The following is a 24156-nucleotide window of genomic DNA, read 5'->3' as shown; positions in this document are numbered from 1 at the left end:
CAGATGTTTTCATCTTCTAATTGACTGATTGATTTGCCTGCTTTTTATCACCCCATGAGAAGTTTTTTATGATGTAATGCCAAGACTGTTTCAGTTGATTTATAGAATGCTGCTTCAGCGGGTGCGCTGATGTGGGAAGGTGATATAAACATCATTTGTGAATTCATGTAGTACAAAAGTCTGCTGAGGAAACTGACAAAAAATATGAAAAAAAAAATAGGCAAGTGTTTTGTTTTGCTAATTTGATGTTGCTGTGGAGTCCCTATAGAAAAGGCATAAATGTGGGCTGTAAAAAAAAACTCGCACATTTTCAATATGTTTATAAATATCAACAATCTGAAGCTGCAAAAGACTGACTGCCCAGTGTGGGAGTTGTTTACAAGATTTTGTTGTTATTGTTGCTGGATCATGGAAGCATTGAGAGCTTTCAGCCTGGAGGATGAGCTATTGTTGAGGATTTTTCCATCCTTCTGAGAGCTATATATCTACTTCTGCCTTTGGGATAATCGTTGTTCATGAAATGAATTTTGCTAAGAATACTTTTTATTAAAGAGTTGTTTGTCATTTTTGGTTAGGACTCTGAGGAAGTTTCTGACAGAGGTTTATGATGTGAAGCAATAAACAGCTTAGTTTCTCTCCCTGGAGGCAAAAAGTATAAACATAAATTCTCTCAAACAAGTCTTTTGGTTTACATTATTGTTAAAGACTATGGGATTTTCACATTAAAGGATGCTATTATAAACATTTTACACTCATATTTAATGTTTATTTTGATATGTTTGCTTGTTAAGTTCACAGCTGTTCAACAATGTTATTACAAGGTACCAGGTTAAGTGTTCATGAAATCGTGGAAATTGGTGTCCCCAAATGATCAAGTGGGACTGATGAATGAAAACATACACTCTTAGCTACAACTGAAAGTGTGATTCAATCTCTGTAGGACGTCTTTTGAAAGTTGGACAGAAATTATCAATCAGATAAATATGGAATTAAACTTTAAAATACAACTAAAATAACAGAATAGTACACAGAGTAATTTTTAGAAGCTAGCAATGTTCTGCTTGGAGGGATTCTGTCTGGGAAGGTTGATTTAAATCTGCAGTTAACTGTTTCATTTTTTTTATTGCCCAAAATAATCTGACCCTTCTTTGCACTCCTTAAAATTATTCCATTATAGCAAAAACAACTCAATTGTTGGAAGATCTTCTCTAGTGAAATCCTCTAGATGCTGATCAGGACGTTCTGTGAAAACCTGATCCTCCTTTATCCTCGTCTATTGAAATGTTTTAGGATTTACAGTAACAATGTGTGGATACTAGGGAAAGCTGTTAAATGTGCCAGCAAGGAACTGAGCAGAACAGTAGATGTCAATTTTACCACAGAATACCCACAAACGCATGTTGGCAACTCCTTTACCCCAACGAGAAGAGCGCTTTAAAGTGATTGTGCCAGCAACAAAAGGGGACCTTTTACATTAAGAGTTTAACGTAGACAGTCTCTGAGAATTTTCTGGGTTATCCTGGATTACCAGCTCAGTGAGGGACGCTATTCAGGTCGCCAGTGATTACACTCAGACAGCCAGACTATTTTGATTTGTAGCCATGCTTGCAATGTTGTCTTAGGGATTGTAGGATGATCTAAAGGGTCAGTCAGTCAATCTAAAACTTGACACTTGTACTGACATATAATAAGATATGTGGAGATCTATGGCTAGTACTTTTTTTCTCTGCATTGTATTCAGATAATGAATCCTAAACAGTAGCTTTGTCATTCACTGGTTTTGTACTCAACTTTGAAGCTTTGAAGGAAAGAGGTCCAACATATGAACTTGAAACAGTGGATGAGGCTCAGCAGTGAATCTCAACCCTAATGGACAGTGTTGGACATCATTGCACCCACATCCCTAACTAACTAACTTTATTAAAAACAACAAACAGACAAACACTATTCAGAATTGCTATGTGATTTTAAAACGGGAAACTATGGGGATTGACACACAGTCTCAAGTGGCATCAAGAGGAACTGCAGTTTTTGCACAGTGGCTCATGATTTTTCTCCTGGCCACCAAATTTATACTGGATACTGAATACTAAAAGAAATTGTTTTGCTTTTTTTCTGAGCAGATTGGAGGTCAGATAAATACAAAGCAGTATTGTTTTTCCTCACAGCTCAGATGTGTAAAATTAATAGCCAAATGTTCAGCACTGGAAATAAGTATTACTCCTAAAATCCAATTTTAGGGCTGTTTTCAACTGAAGAACATCTTGGTCAGCTGAAATAACAACCCCCCCCCCCCCTTAGCCAAATTGATTGCAGAGTTCACTCCACCTTCCTTTCTATTGCTGTTTTTTGTTGTTGTTGTTTGCTTGTTTGTTTTAGATCAGCAATTTAAAAAAAAAAAAAGAGTATTTGCAGCACATGGAGATACTTTTACCCTGGTTCTCTTGAGCTGAAATAATATGAAACTTGGAGTGGATCAGCAGCTGACCTGCTCATTTGTTTCCAAATTTAACAAAATAGACACAGCTGGTCAGCTTTATGAAGGCATAAAACCCATCAGTAATCTTACCGAAAGAGAGATGGTGGTACTATTTTCTTTGTGTGCAAGTAACTTGGCTTAATAATGTACAACTCACTGTGCTTATCTGTGTGTTTCATGTGGATGAGTCAGCATGGCAGAGTATGATATTCTACTAAAATAAACAAAGACAGAACTTGTTTACATTCCTTGAATGTCCTCGTTAAGTGTCAGCTTGTCCCCCAGCAAACAATTACAGAACATTTCTTAGTTATTCATGATTAAAGGACAGCCTCAAAGTCCTTTTACTTTTCAATTGTTTTTGATAAACAGCTGCTGTACACACAGATCTTAAGAGAGAACATTAAAACAAAGAAGTCTGTGTTGTCGCTCAAACAGAAATAAATAAATAAATAAACAAACAAATAAATCCCCAAAACAGGATTTTAGGATTCAGTGTTTTGTGTGCAGAAAGGAAAAATATTTCACACACACTGTGATGTTGTTAAGTGCTCAGCTGCACCAAACCAATTTTGCATCAAAGTAGTAAGATGAAAAGAATTCAAAGCGACAGTGATATAATTTTCACGGAAATCTCATGTTGCAACCTTCTCTCTGCATTCCTGATTCTGCACAATTCAGAAATGTTTTCTTCTGACAAAATGTCAATAAATATGTTTAATATAAATTGTGTGATACACAAATGAACGCAGCAGTCTTTATCCTTTATAAAGCCTGACCTTCAGTTCATTATAATTAATCATCTGAAAAGTGTTTGTACTAGTTTTGTGCTGACATCCTTTTTATTATTAATTAACTACAAAACATGTTTTGCATATTTTATTCTTTTGCATGGTCACAAGAGGGTTTTTTCTTTTTTGAAAGCATAACAACACTTTGCAGTGTGTCTGAAAACATGGTCCCTCAACATTTAACAATACTTTGTGCGTGTGTGTGTGTGTGTGCGTGCGTGCGTATGTGTGTGTACTTTTCATGAATATATTCACCATAAGAACATGTACAGGTTCACATTTAAGACAAATGCGTTCATAAAAATAAATATATTGTTTCAAATATGCACTGATGAGGCAAAAAAAACCCTTAGGACCACTCGCAGGTGGTATTCAATAAGCAATAATTATCTCATAAGAATGACACATCAATGTCTTTGATACATCAGACATTAAGTGGACAGTCATCTCTCGCCTGTGTTGGATGCCAGGGATGACAAGGTGTTGGGGTATAAAAAGATCTGCTGTTAATGTGTGAAAAACATAAGTATCCATCTTCAGAGGTCTTGTAGAGCTCATGCCGTGATGGCTCTGTTGTGTACTATGTGAGTATAAAGTCACTTTACCATCTGCAATGGCCCCACGTGCTGTGATCCAAACACACCTTCATAGTTTCACAAGAAAATTTCTGTGTGAATGTGCATTTTATTGTATAAATTTGTTTTCCAACAAGTTGTAATTGAATGAGCATGTCTCTGTAGTCTGTATTTACAGCATTATTGCTTGTCTAAAATGCTGCTCTTCTCTTTTTTTCTGCACTGTAGGGTTTTCCTTGGGAATTCTTTTATCTGAATCCAGGGCCTAATGATGCCAAGGATGTTGTACAGATTTCAAAGTCGTTCAAAGGCTGATTCATGATTTTGGCCGGCATAAATAAACTCATTTGACTTCAGGTATGCAGACCTTCACATATTTGCACATGGGAGCTGTCCAATACCTCCACAGTGCATCTTTGCTGAATCAACTACACAAGCGCTGGAATGGCTTTATAGCATGCCAGCAGCTTTATATTCATTTTACTATAATGTTATACTTGCCTTACCTACAGGGCTAAAGAACCTGGCTTCAGTGCCTTGCTCAGGCACATGCTGACAGTAGTTAAAAAGTCAATCAAGCCCCCTACAGCCTCTTCTAGCTCAAGTAGGTCTTCGAACTGGGAAACTTTCTGCTAGCCAGATCCGTTAACCTTGAGGCTACTGCTGTACCTCACTTGATTAATTAATTTATTTCTTTTGCACTTCACATCAGCAACTGCCCTCAGCAAGAGACATCTCACTCATTCCTTACAGACAAAATTGCACTAATTTCTTATGCTATAAACAATGTGAATAAAGTTAGATAATGATGAGACCTTAATTTGCCAGGGGCCTCGGGGTTCCCTACTGGAAGATTTTTTTTAATGTTTTCCTAAAGTCATGGCATATCAACCACTCAGGCAGCCCAGTTTATTTTCATTTGTGTTTAGTATGCATAAAGTTGCAAATATAAATATTATGACTGAAGGGGATTAGTGGATGAGCATTGTATTCAAAGATAACTTGGATTAACTAACGAGCAAAACAGATTTTCAGAGGCTTTGTTAAAAACTGGGAATGTGCAATGTCTTCCTAAATATTGGTTAAACTGACTAATTTATGAAGCCAGCATTGCTCTTTGGACATAACATGCACAATGCCATCCTCCTTAAAAATGTAATTCTTTTAGTACACTTTACCATTCCATTCATTTATCCATTTACAAATTGTTTTGCATGTTCTCCAAACAAACTAACTTGACAGCAACTGAAAAAGAAGTGGGAATTGCCCTTTATAAACAACAACAACAACAACAACAACAGATTTCGTCTTCACATGCAGAGACAACGATTCCACTTCCACACGGAGATCTGACTATTTCACGCCTGCTCTATCTTTCAAGCCTTGTCAAGAATTCTGTGGAGAATTCACAGATGAGTGCACACATTGTTCATCTCACAGTCGTACAATAAAAGGACACTTGATGGAAAAATACAGGCCAAACATAAAATGAATAACATATGACTCCAATTATGCCAAATAATGTGAATGAAAGCAGGTTCTTATGCTATGAAAGATATGTGAATCAAAGAGGCACAGTTTTACTTTATCATGTTATCTTCCGTTTTTAATTAAAGTCTTTGCCTTGTGTGCTTTGTCAAATGATTGGAGTGACAGTGTTAGTGCACTAAATGAATACAGTTTTTTAGGCTGCTAAATATATTCTTGCATCATTTTTCTGCTGCAGGTACAGCAGATTTACTGGAGTCTCAGACAAGCGAATGCCTTGCATTGCAGCAAGAAGATGACTGTAAAAGAAAGAAGCAGGAGGATCACTCCTAGATCTCTGCTCTGCTATTCATGTCAGTACACTTCAGAGCTTTTGGTTCAAATATGGTAATCTTAGATGTGGTTAGCCGGCCTGTGGGGGAGACTTTGTCAAGCAGGGCTACGATTTCAAGTCTCTGGGTCAGTGCAGTGGGAGCTCTATTAAAGTGGGCTAATCCTACGGGCATAGTAATGTACCTTAAGGCAAGTGCCACGCTCTAATCTGTGCAGAGACAGAAAAGCTGATAACTTCCTACATTCTTTCCATTTTTCTTGTCTTTTGAAATTCATACATTATTCTAATATGGGTTTATGCCATTGCTTTTACTCAGTGTCATATAGATTTAACTACACTGTTTAAATACATTTTTAATCACATCTCTTCTTCTATATTAATAATAAATCCCTCTAATATTTTTTGTCTCTGAACTCTAAAATAGCACACCTTTTGTCTTTTTTTTTATTCATCCATTACCAGCGCTGAGCAGTTTTATTTGACAGCAGGAAAAATGGATTTGTTCATTTTCTTTACACCGGCATATTTGACTGAACATACTCTCTATTCTTTAGAGCTGCCACATCCTGTACAAACAATTCATCTGCCATGAAAGGCACCATGTGTTTTTCTTTGCTGTCTGATGTCGTAGATGACAAGTTTTGTAGACTGAGCAGGAAAGCTTTTTACAGAGGGGAAATTTCCTGACTACCACCAAGATAGGATACACCTATTGGTTGAAACACTCGTTGCCTTATGGCTGTATCCAGTGTGACTGATGCATTTGTCAGTCACAAAACAGGAAGACATACCTTTTAAAATGCAAGAAAGAAAACTGCATTGAGCTGCAGCCAGTAGGCGAGTGAAAGAAAGTGAATTAAACTACACATTGCACAATCACTTTTGCCTGCCTTTAGACTTTGACCCATTCTGAATCATTTGTATATCTTGGCAGCTTGGTCTCATAATTGATGCCATTCATTACATGATTGAGGGGGGCGTTTTGATGAGGTGAGTGGAGGTAACTAGACCATTGCTGAGAGCAACTTACACTGTGATGATTGATAGGAAGCCAGCTGCATAAACACTGACGTGCTGGTTGCCCAAATGCAAGTCAGTGTTATTCTCTTTCCCAGCTAGGGGCAAATCCATTAATAAACCCTGCAAATGATGATAGCTGTTGTATTGATTCTAGTTTGCACTCTCTACTCCACCAGCCCGTCTCTTTTTCAATACTTTGCCTCAGTAAACACAGGCATCAGAACTGTTGACCCGGGTTGTCTCTGCCATTGATCACCCTGCTGATGTTGGGACACCACATTCTCTGTTTGCATGGTAGCTCAATTTATTCACAAAGCTTGCAGATGGCACAAAATGGATCAATACAACAGGAAAAATGGAAGTATGAGATTAAAACTCATAAATGTTTTCCTGACAAATGAGGTAATATCAATCCTTGCTCCTCTGCAACAGATTAACCTGTATTTTCCAAGAAATCAAGACTGTGGTATTTTACCAAACAGAAACCTGGAGGGAAATGCTGTACTGCGCCTCATGATCACAGTATGGCGTTTGTTTACCAAAAAAACAAAACAAAACAGTAAGGACTAAACAGCTTTATTTTGATCACTTCCTCATCAGGCACAATAGAACAAATGCATAATGAATTTGTAGAGTTGCAGCAGTTCCCTCACTCCTAGCTGATCAAACAAATGCTTCTCTCTCATTCTGCAAAAACTTCCCTTTTTCCACCCTTCAAATCCGCTCCTACTTTCTCTCACCCACACGTCACTCCCTTCTTCTTCCTCTCCCCCTCTCAACTAACTGCCTTGTCATATCTAATGGAAATGACACGCCCTGAGACGAAGTGACATTATGTCAAAAATTTATCCTGCGATTACTGCCAGGCTAAATCACTCTTGCTTTATTTCTCATTCTGAATTAAAATAGGAACACTCTCACAGAGACACCATAACTTCAACGAGGCTCCAGTGTAATGTCTTCAATAACACTTCGTAGCCAATGTCTTCCACTATTTCAATTTTGCTGAGAAAGTTCAAAGCCTCTGTGCCTCTTAAGTGAGTTTGAAGCCTGTTGAAGAAAAAGAGCAAAATTGTGTTAAACTTTTAGATGCCAACAAAGGGTGTCGGTTTTTTTCTACTTCAATGAAATGGCTGCCTCCTCTCACACTTGCTTTTATAGAATTACCTCAAGCTCCTGCAGTTTGTCCTGGTGATTTATGGGCAATTTTGCATTTTGAGGAAGCTGTGAAAAGTCTCTTTTTTAAGTCTAGGTTACTTTAGTTCTCTCTGGGTGACAAATATAGGCAAAATATTCCAAATTTCTAAATGCTTGGTAGGGCAAAAATGCCAGCCATATTAATGTGTTACCATCTCAATCCCATGATGTGTTTATAACCCCAAAGATGATGGTTTCAAACCACGTGATTTGGGGAAAACCCATACCTAGAATATATTAATGCAATACCTTTTTTCAGCTGTTGTCACAAAATCTAATGCTTCTGGTCAGAAATAACTATAATTCCTCGGATGTTCCCTTCAATCAGTTCTAGATGTTTCGCCTTGCCCAGACATTTTCCCGATTTCATCAGGGCTAATGGGACAATTGGAATCCTATTTGTGTCTCACTGTGCTGCCTATTACCTTATGGAAATCCTGCTCAAAATACAGCATCACTTATTTCTTTACGCTAAATCAAATTCAGTTTCCACCATCAAGGTTATTTCAGCATGCTGTGTATGGAGATTGCTTGTGCCTAACAGTCAGTGGTTGGTTCATGCCAATGTTTTCCTATCACATGAGGTACCAAAGCCTCTATTCATCCCCCTCCCCCTTGTGACAATGGTACCCCTGACTCGCTAGCACAAGGGTGCTTTTCTCATTTATTCAAAATTGACCTTTCAAGGTCCTTGTGCAGAGATGAAATGTTGTTTAATCCCCCAGCAGATGAAGAATACAGTTTCAAGAACTTGTTAGAGTTTTAAGATCATAGTAAACAGTGTAAAACAACACCATTTTGACAGAAACAGGACAAAATATTGTTTTCGCTGCTTAAAGGGACCAAGGGCTCACTTAGCAGCTCAACATGCATCAGCGAGTTACTCACAGCAATATTACTTTTCACTGTCTTTAATTATTAAATATAAATATAGGTCACACAAATGATTATTTACACCCAATGGCAAACTAAAATGTTAGGTTTGGTTTTATATGAATTATGCAGCACAATCATTATTTAAATCTGCGTGGCTAAAAAGAAATAGAGAAAGCATAGCTATATATTTGGTGTGGATAAAAGATGGAATCAATCAGTTCCAAGTAGAGCTGGGCGATATATCGAGTTTTTAAAAAATATCGATATATTTTTATACGAGATATAAGATGTGACAATATCCTTTATATCGATATAGTCTATGTTACGTTATAATTATACTTGCGGAGCCGCAAGTTTGCCTCTCTTTCGTCCACTTTCGTCTTTACGCAACGTTACTCGGCCTCGCCTCTCCTTCACTGAACACAACTCCCCCTCCTCCCCCATCGCTTCACCTGCAGGAAGCGACAAGATGGACACAGCAAATCCGTTAACGAGTTACTGCGCATCGCCCCGTGCGTGGGGCTGGACGGCGTCAACGTGTTAGCTAGCTAACCACGCTAACGAGCTAACCACGCTAACGCCATGCAGCCCAGAGGTGCTGCACGGACTAAAATCCTTTCATTTTCTCAAAAGTTGACAGCGCGCCTTATGTATGAATTCTGGTTGTGCTTGATGGCCGCGCACCGATTTTATGTGGAACACGGCGCTCAGCAATCTGTCAAAAAATGTTTTAGTACGACTTTGGTAAGCTACGGAGCTGCAGCGCTTGATGGATTGTCGGAGCATTACGGCTGAGCCTCGCGGAGTGATACGTACTGTGCTTCAACGTAATATTACCTTACTGTGTATAAGGACCATAAATGGCACCTGTTAAGAGACGTGGTTGCGAAGCGGATTTCAAACTCCAGGTTGTCAGTCACGCAGTACAAGTTGGGAACAGAGCAGCTGTGAAATCTGTCCTTGTTATAGTGCTCGTCTTTTAGTTTACATTTTGACTGCACATTTGTGAGCTTTTTGTTATGCACAAAAACAACATTGTTTTCTTTTATTTATGGAGCATTATTATTTAATAAATGCTCATAATTTATTTTTGAGTAAATTTTATGTACATCTGCTCTATGTTAATAAAAGTGCCTGTGTGACATCTGGGACACAGCTTTGACTAAGAACTCTCTTTTTGTTCTTACTTTATGGCTTTAAAAAAAAAATATCAAGATATATATCTTATATCGCCATCCAGCTAAAAAATATCGAGATATGAATTTTGGGTCATATCGTCCAGCCCTAGTTCCAAGCATATTTAAATTAATGACTCTTAAAGGTCATCCCAATCTCCAGAGAGCAAAGGTGCAACTGTCTTACATCTTTTCACCTTTTCAGTGAAGTGCATTACAGAACTCGGTTCTAATGATATGGTAAATAAAAAAAACTTTGACATCATCTAGTTTGCTGTGCATCCCGTAGTTGCACAGCCATCACAATGTTTCAACACTATTGTCAATTTAGAAAGAATGTTGCAACTATGCAAGTTAGCCAGAGCAGTAATTAGCTCTCAGGGGAGCCAGAAAAAGACTACAGCAACAATATTATCTTGTTTAACATCAGTTCACCCTGCTAGAATGCATCCTCAGGCACAGCCTCCAACTTCAGAAAAAGGCTCAGACTCTTATCTGATCTATACGTGCTTTCTATTTGTAAAGATTTTATATATGTAACTTTATTATATCATGAACCACATCTAGCAATAAAAGAAACCATTTTTAACATTAATATTTTACATTGTAAACAGTTTGGTCCTGTTAACTCCTTCATGTATTAGCTAGTTACCTCGTGAATTTCTAGGTTAGCAGAAAAGCTAGTTTGCCTCCTTGCTGAATTGTATCAGCAAAGCCATTCTTCCAGAATCAGTGTCGGTGGACAATTACAGGTTCATCCAAAGCACCATGGGACAGTTCTATGGATTTAAAAGCTCACTGCCTTAAAGCAGGATTTCTTCATTTACTCCTCTGGCTCAAAAAAAAAAGTCTGATTGTATAGAAATCGCACTTGTCAGTCTCCAGTTTCAAATCTTATTTAATGAAAAACAATGTCTGTTTTCTAAATTATAGCCCTTTGCAGAGGAAAAAAAAAGATAATAAAATGATGAAGGTTTAATGGAGGTCTAACTTGTGATGGATAATTCACAAGAGTATGAGCATGTGGACACTTCATAACCAGGGCTTACACATCAATGGGAGGAAATCAGGACAGGATGATAGATTCCATCTTTAATATACAGTCTATACTATATTGCCTGACAGGAAGAACTACAGCAAGAGGGGAGTGTGTCGTAATTAAAATACCACTTGCACTCGCTCTATCTGGTTTGTCTTGTAACGCAATGCATCATTGCTGATGACCTCATAACACTCTTAACTAACAAGACCTAACGGTGACAAATGTTTCAACAATCACACTCTGTCTACATACGATTCAACCACCAAGCCTTTTCTTTCCACAAAAAACAGCTCACTGATTTACACCAAAGAACGCACAATACTGTAACATAAACAGAACAGGTTCACGGTTTTCATCTAAAGCTTCTGTTTTTGTGTGAGGATGTTTATCAGGATGAAGATTCAAGCTAGATGAGAAGCTGACTAAACAACGTCTTCCACCAGCTCGTTAGGAAGAAACCTGAAAGAGCAATAGTTCTGAAGGAAACTGTACTGCCAGATGTATCTGTGTTTCTTTGTCATACAAGGCTCCGTGCTGTGTAAAGAAAGTTTACAGAGTTGTGAAGCAAAGTCTGATCAAACACAGATACTATAAAGACACATAAAATGATTTTGTCATTTCTGAGGTCATGAAAGCCTCTTCAGCTATGCTGTTGTTAAGTGAGATGTTAAGATGTCAGCGTCGATAAATAGATGCAACTGGCAAAAACACAATATCCATTAATTGACTTCCTTCCCGCAAACTGTGCTGAGATGCACCTTGACCGCCTTCTGTTTATTTTAGATTTGTGTAATTATATTATTCTCGTCTCTCCCTAAGCTAAATTTTATTGCTGCTGTAATGAGCACATTTCCCCAAAGGGATCAATAACTCTCAAGTCAAACTAATCTAAAGACACTGCTCTACTGTGTCACTGGCTGCATGCGCCCAGTAATCTAGATGCCAAGTGTGCCAACCAGCAACTATTAGGGGTGCAACGATACACAAAATTCACGGTTCGGTTCGGTTCGATACTTTGGTGTCACGGTTCGATATTTTTTCGATACAAAAAAATGTTCAAGCATTTTTAATTTGTCATTTATTAAAATTATAAATATATATTTTAACTCAAAAGTACAGTTTTTAAATTTAACCCTAACCCTTGTGCGTGTTTTTTATTTTGACAGCGAATGCGCACCTGCGGACCACTTATGTGCAGCCCTGGTTATTTAGCTCATCATATTGCAGCCACAGAAATTATTTTGTCCATGAAACCATAAAGCTGCACTTTCTTTTTGCCTTATAGTCTGATTTGTCATAACTTCTCCGTTTTGTGGTAAGCTTTTCTTTGGCTGTCACTTCTTCACCCTGACCTGTCTTATTTGGCTCAGCAGAACTGAAATGCTTTTACACGCTCACTCACATAAGCTCAGCGATTCTCTGCGCGATCAACCTCTCACATGTTTAAGCTGCGGGAGATTTCACTTGTCATGTTTGCATAGTAAGCTAACGATTAATAAGACGATGTCAGAGGAATTGGTGCACAAATTATCATCACTCACCAATCAGTGCTGTCGCTCTCTATACACAGTTCGCACGATTGCAAAGTGAAAGCAAAAAAACAAGCGCAAATTCAAACGCGACTTCAATATGTCACATATTGACAGTGGCTCACCGATGCCAATGACATAATTACCCAGCTACATTTCTGAAAGAATGCAAAAGCATTGACATATATTTTTCCTACAATAGCCCGACGGGCAGGGAAGAGATAGATTTTGGTAGCCCGACTGAAAAAATCGCTAGCTCCAGGACGTCGGGCTAGCGATATTGCAAGCCCTGTATCTGATTGAGGAATCACTCATCTTTGGAAAAGAGAGTTTATTACAGAGAAATGGCTATTTCCAAAATAAAAGCTATACTATCCGCTTCTTCTGGGCTATATTCTCAGCAGCATAAGGAGAATCATGTGCTAACAGCTGTCTAAATGACTCGGCTAAAGTTAGTAGCATGCTTGTTGTTTTTGTCTTTGCACTAGGATGATGTCGGTGTAAATGTGCAGTCATATTCGTTGTGTTCCCACTAGTGCTTTCAGGTTAATCTCGTTGAAATGACCTTAACACCACAACATGGCAAATCTCCGTTAACGAGCTACCGCCGATCGCCCCGTGCATGGGGCTAGACGGCCAACACGTTAACGAGCTAACTGCGCTAACACACTAGTTCCCACCCATGTAATTGAGCATTGCATGGCACATCCAACATACTGTTTTACTTTAGTCCATGACTCGCTTACCTTCAGGGTCATACGTCACATGAAAACCAAAATAATTCCAAACGCCAGATCTGAATGAGAGTGGGGGAGGTCCATGTTAAAAGGAGAGCTTAACTTCTGTCTCGCTAGCTTGCCCTGCGCTCTTCCTTCTGACTATGCTGTCTGTGTTGAGCGCTCAGTGGATCTGTGCTGGACAGTGCAGCCTAGGCGGAGTAGTCGAACACAGATTCACTGAGTGCTCAACACAGACAGCATCGTCAGAAGGAAAATTGATAAAATAAATTACAAATGTTGTATTGTTCGATACATATGCGTACCGAACCGAAAGCACTGTATCGAACGGTTCAATATCGATACGAATATCGTTGCACCCCTAGCAACTATATAAAAACAACACATATATAAAATGGAGAGAAAGTAAAAATGAAATGAATTAACCTTAGGCTGATAAAATCATAAAATACATCTTTCCTTATAGGAACCACATATAAATTAATTAACAATAACCATTGCTCTCACAGAAATAGTGCAGCTTAGATAAGGCGAAACTACAGGAAATAAAAAGCTGTATTTCCTGTAAACATGTGCGAATAGGACAAACAATCAAGTTTGGAGTCAGTACAATAATTCTTAGGATTTGTCTGTGTTTTGTCTGGTACAATGTTGGGTTGGTTGCCTGGCATATAAAAGGCAATGTAATGCATTTATTAAACAAATATTTTCACATGGTTTTGTGTGAAATCATGAAATTACTCTGTAAGCTCTTGTATTTGTACAGAAACACTGCATACTCATTCTTCCATGAGTTCACTGGAAAATGTCCAAAGCTCTTTGTTGTACAGACAATGCATGCGTGTATTAGGCATTAGTGTAATCTAACTCTGTGTTTGAGTGACTGTATATGTTTGAGTGAGTGCCAGAGAAAACTTGTGGTACCAGGTTTGGTCACACTGCAATACCACTGAGGAAATGTTGGCAGCAATGCACACATGAATTGAAATAAAGTAACAGGGTTCATTATACAAAATTATGTATTTGTTTACATTATTTATGATATCCAATATTTATGCTTTAAGGAAAATGACCTCTGGTGGCTCAACAGCTTTGAACTAGTGTCTGCACAGTAAACAGTTTTGTGAAATGCAAGTTCTTTTCCTAATTTTAACTCAGTTGTTTTTTTCTCAGTTGTTGCTGAAACATAACCAAACCACGAGTTAGAACGAGTGAGTAAAAGAAAAGGTTCAAGTAAATAAACTGGAGTCCAGTCTCTCAATGAACAGTAAAATGTGTCCATGCCACTTTCATTCCACCTAATGTGACCTTTGTCTGACCTTTAAAAGCATTTGTTTCAGGAATGCTTACATGGGTCGTTTCAGGCGGTACTGTAGCAACAAATGATTTAGTTGAAGGACCTGTTGTTTTTTTGTACATTACTCTTCATACTTTACTCTCTGAATAAGACACTACAAATGTCACAGGTCTTATAAGAGACAGACGGAATATTAATGTCGGACATGATTTTTACCTAATCTTTGAAAAGAGGAGCTCTGTTCCCTTAGTGTGTCTAGAGAGATGCTCAGTCATTACATTCCTTCAAGTGAAGCTCCTCTATTAAGTGAACTCTGAGTGACCTCTGTAACCTAACCTAAGGAAAAAAATCTCCATAGTAACATCCATAGGATCGATTCAGGGCAACTGCATACAACATCACTATCTTAATGAGCTTCTTAATGCAGTTTTTGATCAAAGTGGGAATTCAAATATGTTTATTATTTTTACATTTAGTAATGTTTTTATCAATGTTGTTGCCAATACTCACCTCTTGTTTTTCTAAATGGACTGAGCAATTAGTACATTTTAGAAATCCTCTCTGGGTTTGACATTGTTCAGTTAAATGCTAATGCAAACCACTACATCAGCAAATAAATATAGCTGTGTAAAAAAAATAATTCCACCCTGATTAAAGCTAAAACGATTATGTTGTAGGTAAATAAGATTTAAGATTTTAATTACTTGATATCATTTTTATGTTACAAAAACTTATGTTACAATTTTTTGATGGTCATTTTTTTTTTATGATTTTTTGCTTAATTTGGTTCATGCGTTGACCAGGGTAAAGAGCACCAGGGAAAGTAAGGAAACTGGCTTTGGAGGCATCTTTTAATAAAACTATTGGACAACATTACTGGTTTTTGTGAACGCCAAAAATTGATGGAAATGTTTCCTACTTCGTAATTAGGCACATCTGTTCAATTGCTTTTTAACACAGGTTGTGGGGAATATGTTCTTGGCTCCTTTGTGCCTGTAACTGAGCATTGTTCAAATGTGATGGCTAACCTGTATATAGTTGATGACCATGTTCCTTTAACACCACAATGTACCCATCTTTTGATGGATGTTTCCAGGAAGGTAACATGCCATGTCACAAAGCTCACATCATCTCAAACTGGTTTCTTGAACATGACAATGAGTTCATTGTACTCAATGGCTTTCAAAGTCTCTAGATCTCAACCCAATAGAGCACCTTTTGGATGTGATGGAACATTAAAGCAATTCGGAAGTGTCTAATCAATATTTGCAATGTTAGTGCATTTTTCTTGCACAGTAAGAACTAAATTGAGCAACTTTGGTAACATTTGAAATTTTAAAATCTTTTTACATTTTTTTATTTAAATATGAGCCTTCAAAAATTGAAACACGGCATGATTGCACAGCAATGACCAACATATCAAACATGTATATACATATACATATACATACATGTACATGTATATGTACAGTATGTATTTTTGTCACTTTAAACTAAGTTAAGATTGCAACACAAGATATCATGTTGCTTCAGAAACTGTCATGGAATCGTTACACTACTGTAATGTAATGTGTAAGCCTATTCTAATGAAGCTAATATGAAGCCATTAGAAAGTGCTCAGTGGAAGCTGAGAAAATCTTATCCCCCTGACAAAAGTGCTATTGATATGTTCTTATGAAAAGGAGCTGTCTGGATTATCTGCAGAATTGTAATCCAGATTAGTTGCCTGAACTGTCTAATTTAAATTATTGTCTTATGTTGCGTAATTGAAATCTGTCTTCTTCTCATAAGTTTGGAATGATGGACTTAAATAAGTAGACAGACAAATTCAACTCTCTTTGAAAGTTAAAATCAGTTATATGTCCATTTTTTGTCTAGCTTTATCCAGAATTTTTCATGTACATAGTCATTAGGAAAATTTTGCCACTCATCTTATATTCTTGGGGGGGGGGGGAGGGGGGGGGGTATCCTTCTTGTACACCAACCTGATTATCTCCTGTTGCTGGGTGCAATGCTAAAGCTATTGAATGTCACTTAAATGTCATTCTGTTTTTCTCTGACAACCAAACAGACTACCAACTAGAAACAAATTTGATGCTCATAGTTTTAAGTCAGTAACCTCATTTTATTGTTTTTGGTGTCCATGTAATTATTCATATACTAACCTTATCTATAAAAATTCACACAACAGCCTCTTTTGTGGCCAATTTGTGCCACATCCCCCGGGTAGTTCAGGCTAAAATAAACTCCACTTTCCCCCTGCACTTTTGATTGAATCTGCGTCACGTATTTCTCAATTTTTGTCTTTGTTTTAAATATGTATTAATGTGCATTGACATTATAAAGTACAAGCTGCCACAGAAGAAGCAGAAAGGGAATGATGTCACATGAAATCATTTGGTCAGCTAACATTTCTATAGGGTATTACTTAAGATCGAAGTTCAAATAGCACTTGGCTAAGGAAATTGGCTTTTATAGTGTCTTTGCATTAAGAGCAATATGTAACCATTACGTCCCTGTCAGAGAGGGAGAAAAGATGGAGAGTGAACTGCTAGAGAAGAAGAGTGATGATTATTTAGCCTTTCGTTTTCCCTAATTAAGCAATGACAAGTAATTGTTCAAACAAATTGCAAGAGGACATATCTGAGGCACTCAGGGGTCATTTGCGTTATGTCAAATAATAAATAAAGACATAACTGCCTGACACATCACACACGGGTGTGAACTAGAGATTAAAAGGCCATACAGATAGAAACAGGGACATCGCTGTGTGTGCTGTGATCTCTTCCCTGGGTGACTGCGGTCATTTAGAATGCAGATGTTCACAAGTCTGTCTGTTGCTCTGGGTGGAGCCGTGCTTCTATCTTATCCTGTTACACAGTCTACAATACTTTCCAGTTTCTTTACCTTGCAGTTTTCATGATATTCTTCAAAGAGTGCATCAAATATTTATAAAGCAGTAAGAAGAAAGCGTGATCTAGCTTATTCCCCTATGCCATAAAACTCCATTGTTGTTACACTATTGCGTTGAGTGGTGCATTACTGCATTACGATAAACACAAGCCCTATGCATCTTAAGGCTTGCTCTAATGCACAAACTTATTATCAAAATTCAGTACTAGTGCACCACATATGGTACTGTGCAAAAGTCTTGAGTCACCCCATATCTCTTCATATTTTGCTTAGTTTGTACATTTCTTATCAGCATGAAAATCAGTATTTGAAATGAGCATCTTTATTCTATAAAACAACCTGAACTCTCTTAGGTAAGCTTCCTTGTAATTTCTTTAAGCAATGTGATGGCAAATTTTTAATGATTCTGGTCTTCCGTGTGTTAAGCTGATGATGAAAAGTTCTGACTGTATTGTGTGACAATGGTGGCTAGATAACATGTGCTTGGATGATTCATGGTCCAGCACAAGGACTAGGATGAAAATGAGTGAAGAAGCTGCCAATATCCAAAGGACTTTGAAAGACCTTCGAAAACCCTGGAGAACTATTTTTCAAGACCACTTTGAAAATTGCAAGAAAGTCTGGCTACTCCAAAGCAAAATATAAGGAAAGGCAGCTCAAGATGTTTCCACAGTGCTACATGTATTAATCTTTAAATAATACTGTAACTCAGACCTGCAAAGTTGTGCACAAACACCCGGTTGGTGTTTTAATATTTTCATGGGATTTGTTATTTATGACATAAATATAAAGCCTCACCAACCTTAATATTTAAATGTGAACTGCTTTTAACCTGAAAGATCATTTCAGTAAGAATCAGTTAATAAAACATAATTATGCATTTTCCCCATGTGTTGAGTTCATACTTTGTTTTCGCTCACTAGGCATAACAATCAGCCCATTCTAAAATTGTCTGTTCCCTGGATCTACAAATAAACCACCCAGGAGCAATGCAGAGTTGTTTGTGCTCCCCTTTTCTTCTTCTTCATTTTACATTCTCCACATGGGCTTATTCAGCCCAACTCTGTGGCTAACACTTGTAATCCTCATCACATGGGGGTAGCAGTTACTCCATTAGCAGGGTTTTTTATGTTGATGTCAGACAGGCCATTGGTTTGCAAGGGAAATCTTGTTAGAGTTCTTATTGACATTGTGTTTCATTAACTTGATTAATGACATCTATTGGGGCATGCTCCATAGTAATCAACGTCTCTGCAGAGAAGGGCAGTCTTCAGCCAGAGATGAGCTTCTACTGCCCAGAACTGACTGGTCTTTCTGTCTCCTGTTTGTTTCCTAAAGTCTGCACTCGGAAAGAATCGTACATTCATAAATACGAAAGTAGTAAGCAATAAGAGACCATTAAGTAGACCCCAGATGACCATTAGGAAGTTTCCATTTCAGAAACTATGTGCGTTTCATAAAATAGGTCCTTTGAAATTGAAGAATAAAGCATCCGGTGGCTGCATCAGCTCCACGTAAGATGTTCCAAATTATCTGGTGTTATTAGAACCTACTATGTCCTCATTGTACTGCTCTTTGCTTTGATGTCTTTGGTAATTTAATATAACACATTCATTGCCAGCAGAGAAAACATCTGCTAGAATGTAGCAGTAAAATACAAGGTGAAAAAAGGGGATTTTTCCAACATTAGGTGTAACTAATACACATATTAAAATTTAGTATGGCAGAAAAAAAATATTTATGTCAATTGCTGTTTGACAAAAATACCAGGTTGTTTTATTACTTCCACCAGCATACTTTTTGCCTGTCCTGTCCACAATCCTCTGTGTCATTTACAACTAAGCAACTAAGTGCATCAAAAGTTCAACATTACGATGAAGTAGTGAGTCCCAAATGTATACACCCTCCATGCAGTATTACATAGTTTAAAAGGGCATAGTGAAGGTAAAAATAAAAAGTATGTGATTTGGAAAGCTTTCTTTTTTTTAAACAAAACAAGTGACTGCTTTTCGTGTCCATGTATCCTACCACAGCTCTTACAACCATCCCTTCAGGGTGGGTCACATCCTGGGTCAGTATATGGGAGATGAGAAGCTTCTCATCTCAGACACTACACAGAAATAAACACTGAAGGCCACTGATTCCCAGCTCGAGGCACTTTTTGCCAGAGAAGAGGGATACAAAAGCAGAGATCACAAAACCCCACCTGGAATTCATATTTACCTTTCATCATCTGCTTTTTACCCACATTGTACTCAGTCTTATTTGCTGGCTCTCTTAAGGGAAAGCTGTTCTGGTGAAGCTCCAAGCATGTGGCTCCTGGGCTGCCAGGGCTGCTGCTATGGGAGCTGAGTCAGATAATTTGCCCGTTCAGGTTATTTTCTTTATTCAGCTCATGACAGTGGCAAAGTAGGAGAACAAGTGCAGCAATGAATTAGCAGAATACTTCAAATCCACAGTCACAGGGATTTGCTCACTTAATATTGTGAAAGCACACAGTTTCAATTAAGAGCTCAAACTAAATTGTAGCAGCTAATATCTATGATTTTTCTGAATAATTTATATAGATTAGTGTGTTTAGAGAGATATGTACTGAGCTTGAACAATCCCCCAAAAAATTGTGTTGATAATACAGTTAAAGTCTGATCCATTTTATTGTAGATAAAAAAAAATATAACTAAACATATTATAATAATGCTATTTATCTAAAACAAAATAGCCTTAACGTTTTGGCAGTGAAACGTATGAAATGCTTATGACTGTTCTTTAATATAACAAAGAAATGAAAAAATATTTTTAAAAAGAAATATAGTCTATGAAAACCAAAATTTTTGCTGATGCCAAAAACATTTGGCCATGACTTTAGTTCAACATCACTTTGTAGTTTGTTTAATTCTGAATCCTCTACTTTAACTTTATGGCCTTCTCCATTTTGGTATGTTAGAAGCCAAAAGTGACAAAAGGGTGGACTGCGAAATAGGCCGGATGGGCTTAACATGGCCACATATTTAAGTAATTGCATTAAAAATGTTCCAAAAGGCAGCCAACATAAATGAAACTTAACCTTGAGACCTAAAACATTTGACTAAGAAACTGACACCCTGTGAAGTTCTCACATATGGAGAAATAAGCTCTTTGTATTAAGCTGTACCTATACTTTTTAAGGTAAGCCATTTTACATTGGACTTTATAAGGAATAAACTGCTGTTGAAGACAGCCTCAACTGGTCATTCCAGGTACTACAGTTCACTTACAATGTAAAGCACCTTGAGGCAGCTGTTGATGTGATTTGGTGCTATATAAATAAAATGGAATTGAATTGAAAATCTGTGTGGGTATGAAACATTTTACAGAGTTGTTTGGCTTTAATAAACTTTAGTGTAGATTACTGTGATTGGCGTTGTGTATGGGTGCATTGTTAGGTGTATATTCTAGATGTTAATTAGCAACTTCTACATATGACTGATATTGTCTCTATAGCATCACTCTTGTAAAACTGAATGGTGCTTCAAAGCCATTCATATCATAATTATATGCATGGTAACAACAAACAGATGTACTCTGTGGTATTCAAGTAGACCTCTGCATATGCAAGTTCTGGGTTGAAATCTAACATTTGACCTCAGTGGCTGACTTTTGCTAGCTGTGTCACTGAGATATATCATTCATCAGTGCAGCAAGCTCAAATAGGTGACACCTTCCCACATTGGTGTGCAAGTTATGCAGTAATGATGTACAAGGCCAAGTGTACTCACCATCCTCCCGAGACTTCTGAATGAAAGCATCAACACCGCTCTCGCCATAGTTCCCCTCTGAGGCCACTGTGGAAACATAGTTCCAGCGCATATACTTCACAATATCTACCATGGCCTGGGCCTGGTAGGTATCAGGAGGCACCACTCGGGAGAAGAAGTCATAGCGGGTGTTGTCACTTAGCTCTGGAGCTGTGGAGGCATAGCTCACCTGGGGTATCTGCACAAAAAGAAGTAATAATAAAATAAGCTTGAAGGAGCTTCTAGTCAAAGGAGTTGTGGGATTGAAGTGAACAGTATCAAGGCAAAGCAATGCACACTTACTTGTGTGTGCTTTTCAACTACAAGGGGATCAAAGTGCTTTACATAAGACATAAAAGGCATTAGGACAAGATATAAAAGAAGCTCAAAGCTATACAGTAATAGCAGACACAGATAGGATTTAAAAAGAGTACAATAAAAAAAAACACAATAAAAGTAAGTGACATATTTAAAGAATAAACAATTTAATTTAATAAAGGGCACTTGCCCTAGAGTTTATAGACAAGTTTATTGTACATAAAAACTGAATACTGCTTATCCACTTTTAGTTTTGACTAAGGGACAGTAAACAGACCTTCAGAAGAACAGGAATGTATTGTAGCCTGAACCATTCAGTGCTAATTGGAATCATTTCACAGCCACTCATTTAAAACGAGGAATCGATACAAATGTGTGAAAACTCAAGTCATATCAGCCACTTGATCTTGGTCTCAATGTAACAGCAATGTTCTGAATAAAAATGGTAAATGGTCTGTATTTGTATAGCGCTTTACTTGGTCCTAAGAACCCCAAAGCGCTTTACACTATACACAATCATCCACCCATTCACACATGCATTCACACACTGGTGATAGCAAGCTACAGTGTAGTCACAGCCACCCTGGGGCGCACTGACAGAGGCGAGGCTGCCGGACACTGGCGCCACCGGGCCCTCTGACCACCACCAGTAGGCAACGGGTGAAGTGTCTTGCCCAAGAACACAACGACCGAGACTGTCGGAGCCGGGGCTCGAACCTTCCGATTACAAGACGAACGCCCAACTCTTGAGTCACGATCGCGGCTCAATATGTTGATGCAACTTTCTAGATATAGTAGTCTGGCATAAATCATTTTGTTTGTCATGCATCCTTATGATAGTAGCCCAATTTTGTGAATGTCTTCATGTAGTCATTGAAATTGAAGCACCAATACACCATTTTTTTCCATTACCAATTGGAGCTGAGATTCAAGTTATTCAAGTTATTTCTCTTTAGACAGTTATCAAACAACACCCTGCTGATCCATTTATAATACCCAGCATCACTAGTCCCTTATGCTACCGTAGGCTGGCCAGAATATAAATTGAGATCACGAGTATGTCACACATTTCAGCATGGGTCACTTGCTGGTATATTTGTGTACCACAGAATGTCCATGCTTGGCTCTAGCTTCTACAGCTAAGCATGATAGAAAATGATATAAAAATAAATAACTGAAGTATTGTACATGGGGTACAGTGTATAAGGTTTTACAAGCATTAGATTAGATTAGATTAGATTAGATTAGATGAAACTTTATTAATCCCTCGGGTGGGTTCCTCCGGGAAAATCAGTTTCCAGTAGCAAAGCAGATGTGCAAGATGCAAATTTTTCTGCTCCAACTCGATCAACGATTTCACTGATGTGTGCACCAAGAAAAACAATACACACACACAAAAAAAATAAAATAAAACATATAGGTGAGCTAAAGCAAGAAGCTTTTCTTGAGTGACCATAATTTTATATAAGACTTACTCTTAGCTGGTGTTGTGTTTCTCAACACAAGAGGCTGTTTTCAGGGATTTCACCATGTCAGTTGTTGTGATAGATAAACTGTGTTTGTGTAAATGGAATTTTTCATCCCTATGGGTCACACTGAACAAAACAGACAGACGGCAGAGGTGTTTCCTGGTAATGATACACAGTGTGCCTTTTTGATGAGGATCTGTCGTCATGTTTTTGTGTCTCTGAACAAAATGAGGAGAAGGTGCACTCAGTGAAACATGAGCCTAATGAAAACAGCACTGTTTCCCTCCAGATACTTCTTTGCCACATGCAGCATTTCATTATCACTGACAGACCTGTAGGCGCACGCACACACAGATAACCCTTGAAATGAAAACATCTGACTTAAAGGCAATGTCCTCCCAACATGATGAACACCAGAGTGGCCTAACGCCCTTCTTTACATTACAGTATATCAATAAAAATGAAGAACTTGTCTCCACTCACCAGTGGCTGCAGATCAACCTTGGCATTGTAAATACAAATACATATTCGACAAACAAAAAACAAACAAACAAAAAAAAAACATAGGTACGGCATGTTCATGGGTAGTTAGTAAGAAGAATCTGGAAGGTGAAACTAGTAAGTATGCATTATGATTTATGTTTGAAAATGCCTTAGTTATTGGGTTAGTATGTACCATGCACCCCTTGCCTTGAAATGTGATCATGCAAAACTGGTCAGCCAGGAATCAACCTGTTAAACTTCCAATTAGTAGATGACTTGTTCTATCTCCTGAGCAGGTCCTCTATTAAGTTTAGTCAAAATTTTGTAAAAACTTCACACGCTGAACTAAACTAAAGATAAATCCTTTGGGAGCTAAAAATTGAAGCAGTTTATCAACCTGCTTACCTGCATCACATCATAATCAGAACACATCGTGACCTCTATAACAATTAGCTTTGGTGTTTTTGTTCTCTTTTCTGCTTTAATTATACTACTATGACAACAAGCTTATGTTGCATTGTTTCATTTTAGATTTTCCTTTATTTCCTAATTTATTTGTTTTCATGTTTCAGGTTGGATAATGGGTGAAACATGGTAGAGGCAATATCACCTTCTTGAATCCTTCTCAACAGCAGAAAAACAAAAACTGGTCAGAAGTGG

The 24156-nt window shown here is 37.8% G+C and overlaps 1 protein-coding gene across 3 annotated transcripts in view; it reads right to left on the bottom strand.

The window, feature by feature from the left end:
- LOC147331189 (metabotropic glutamate receptor 4-like) overlaps positions 1 to 24156 on the bottom strand; it is a 201446-nt gene that overhangs the window by 64745 nt on the left and 112545 nt on the right. For all 3 annotated transcript variants that reach the window (XM_086293323.1, XM_086293326.1, XM_086293325.1), the window contains exon 3: positions 21209 to 21425. In XM_086293323.1, the coding sequence (XP_086149449.1) occupies positions 21209 to 21425 (217 nt within the window). The remainder of the gene's footprint in view (positions 1 to 21208; positions 21426 to 24156) is intronic.

This window comes from Aulonocara sp. 'chitande type north' Nkhata Bay, linkage group LG5 (assembly GCF_057382095.1).
Source record: "Aulonocara sp. 'chitande type north' Nkhata Bay isolate Kocher_YH1m ecotype deep benthic linkage group LG5, A_spYH_male_GT1.1, whole genome shotgun sequence".
NCBI classification, from domain to species: domain Eukaryota; kingdom Metazoa; phylum Chordata; class Actinopteri; order Cichliformes; family Cichlidae; genus Aulonocara; species Aulonocara sp. 'chitande type north' Nkhata Bay.
The sequence above is the reverse complement of the archived record's forward strand: the minus strand, read 5'-3'. Positions and strand labels throughout refer to the sequence as shown.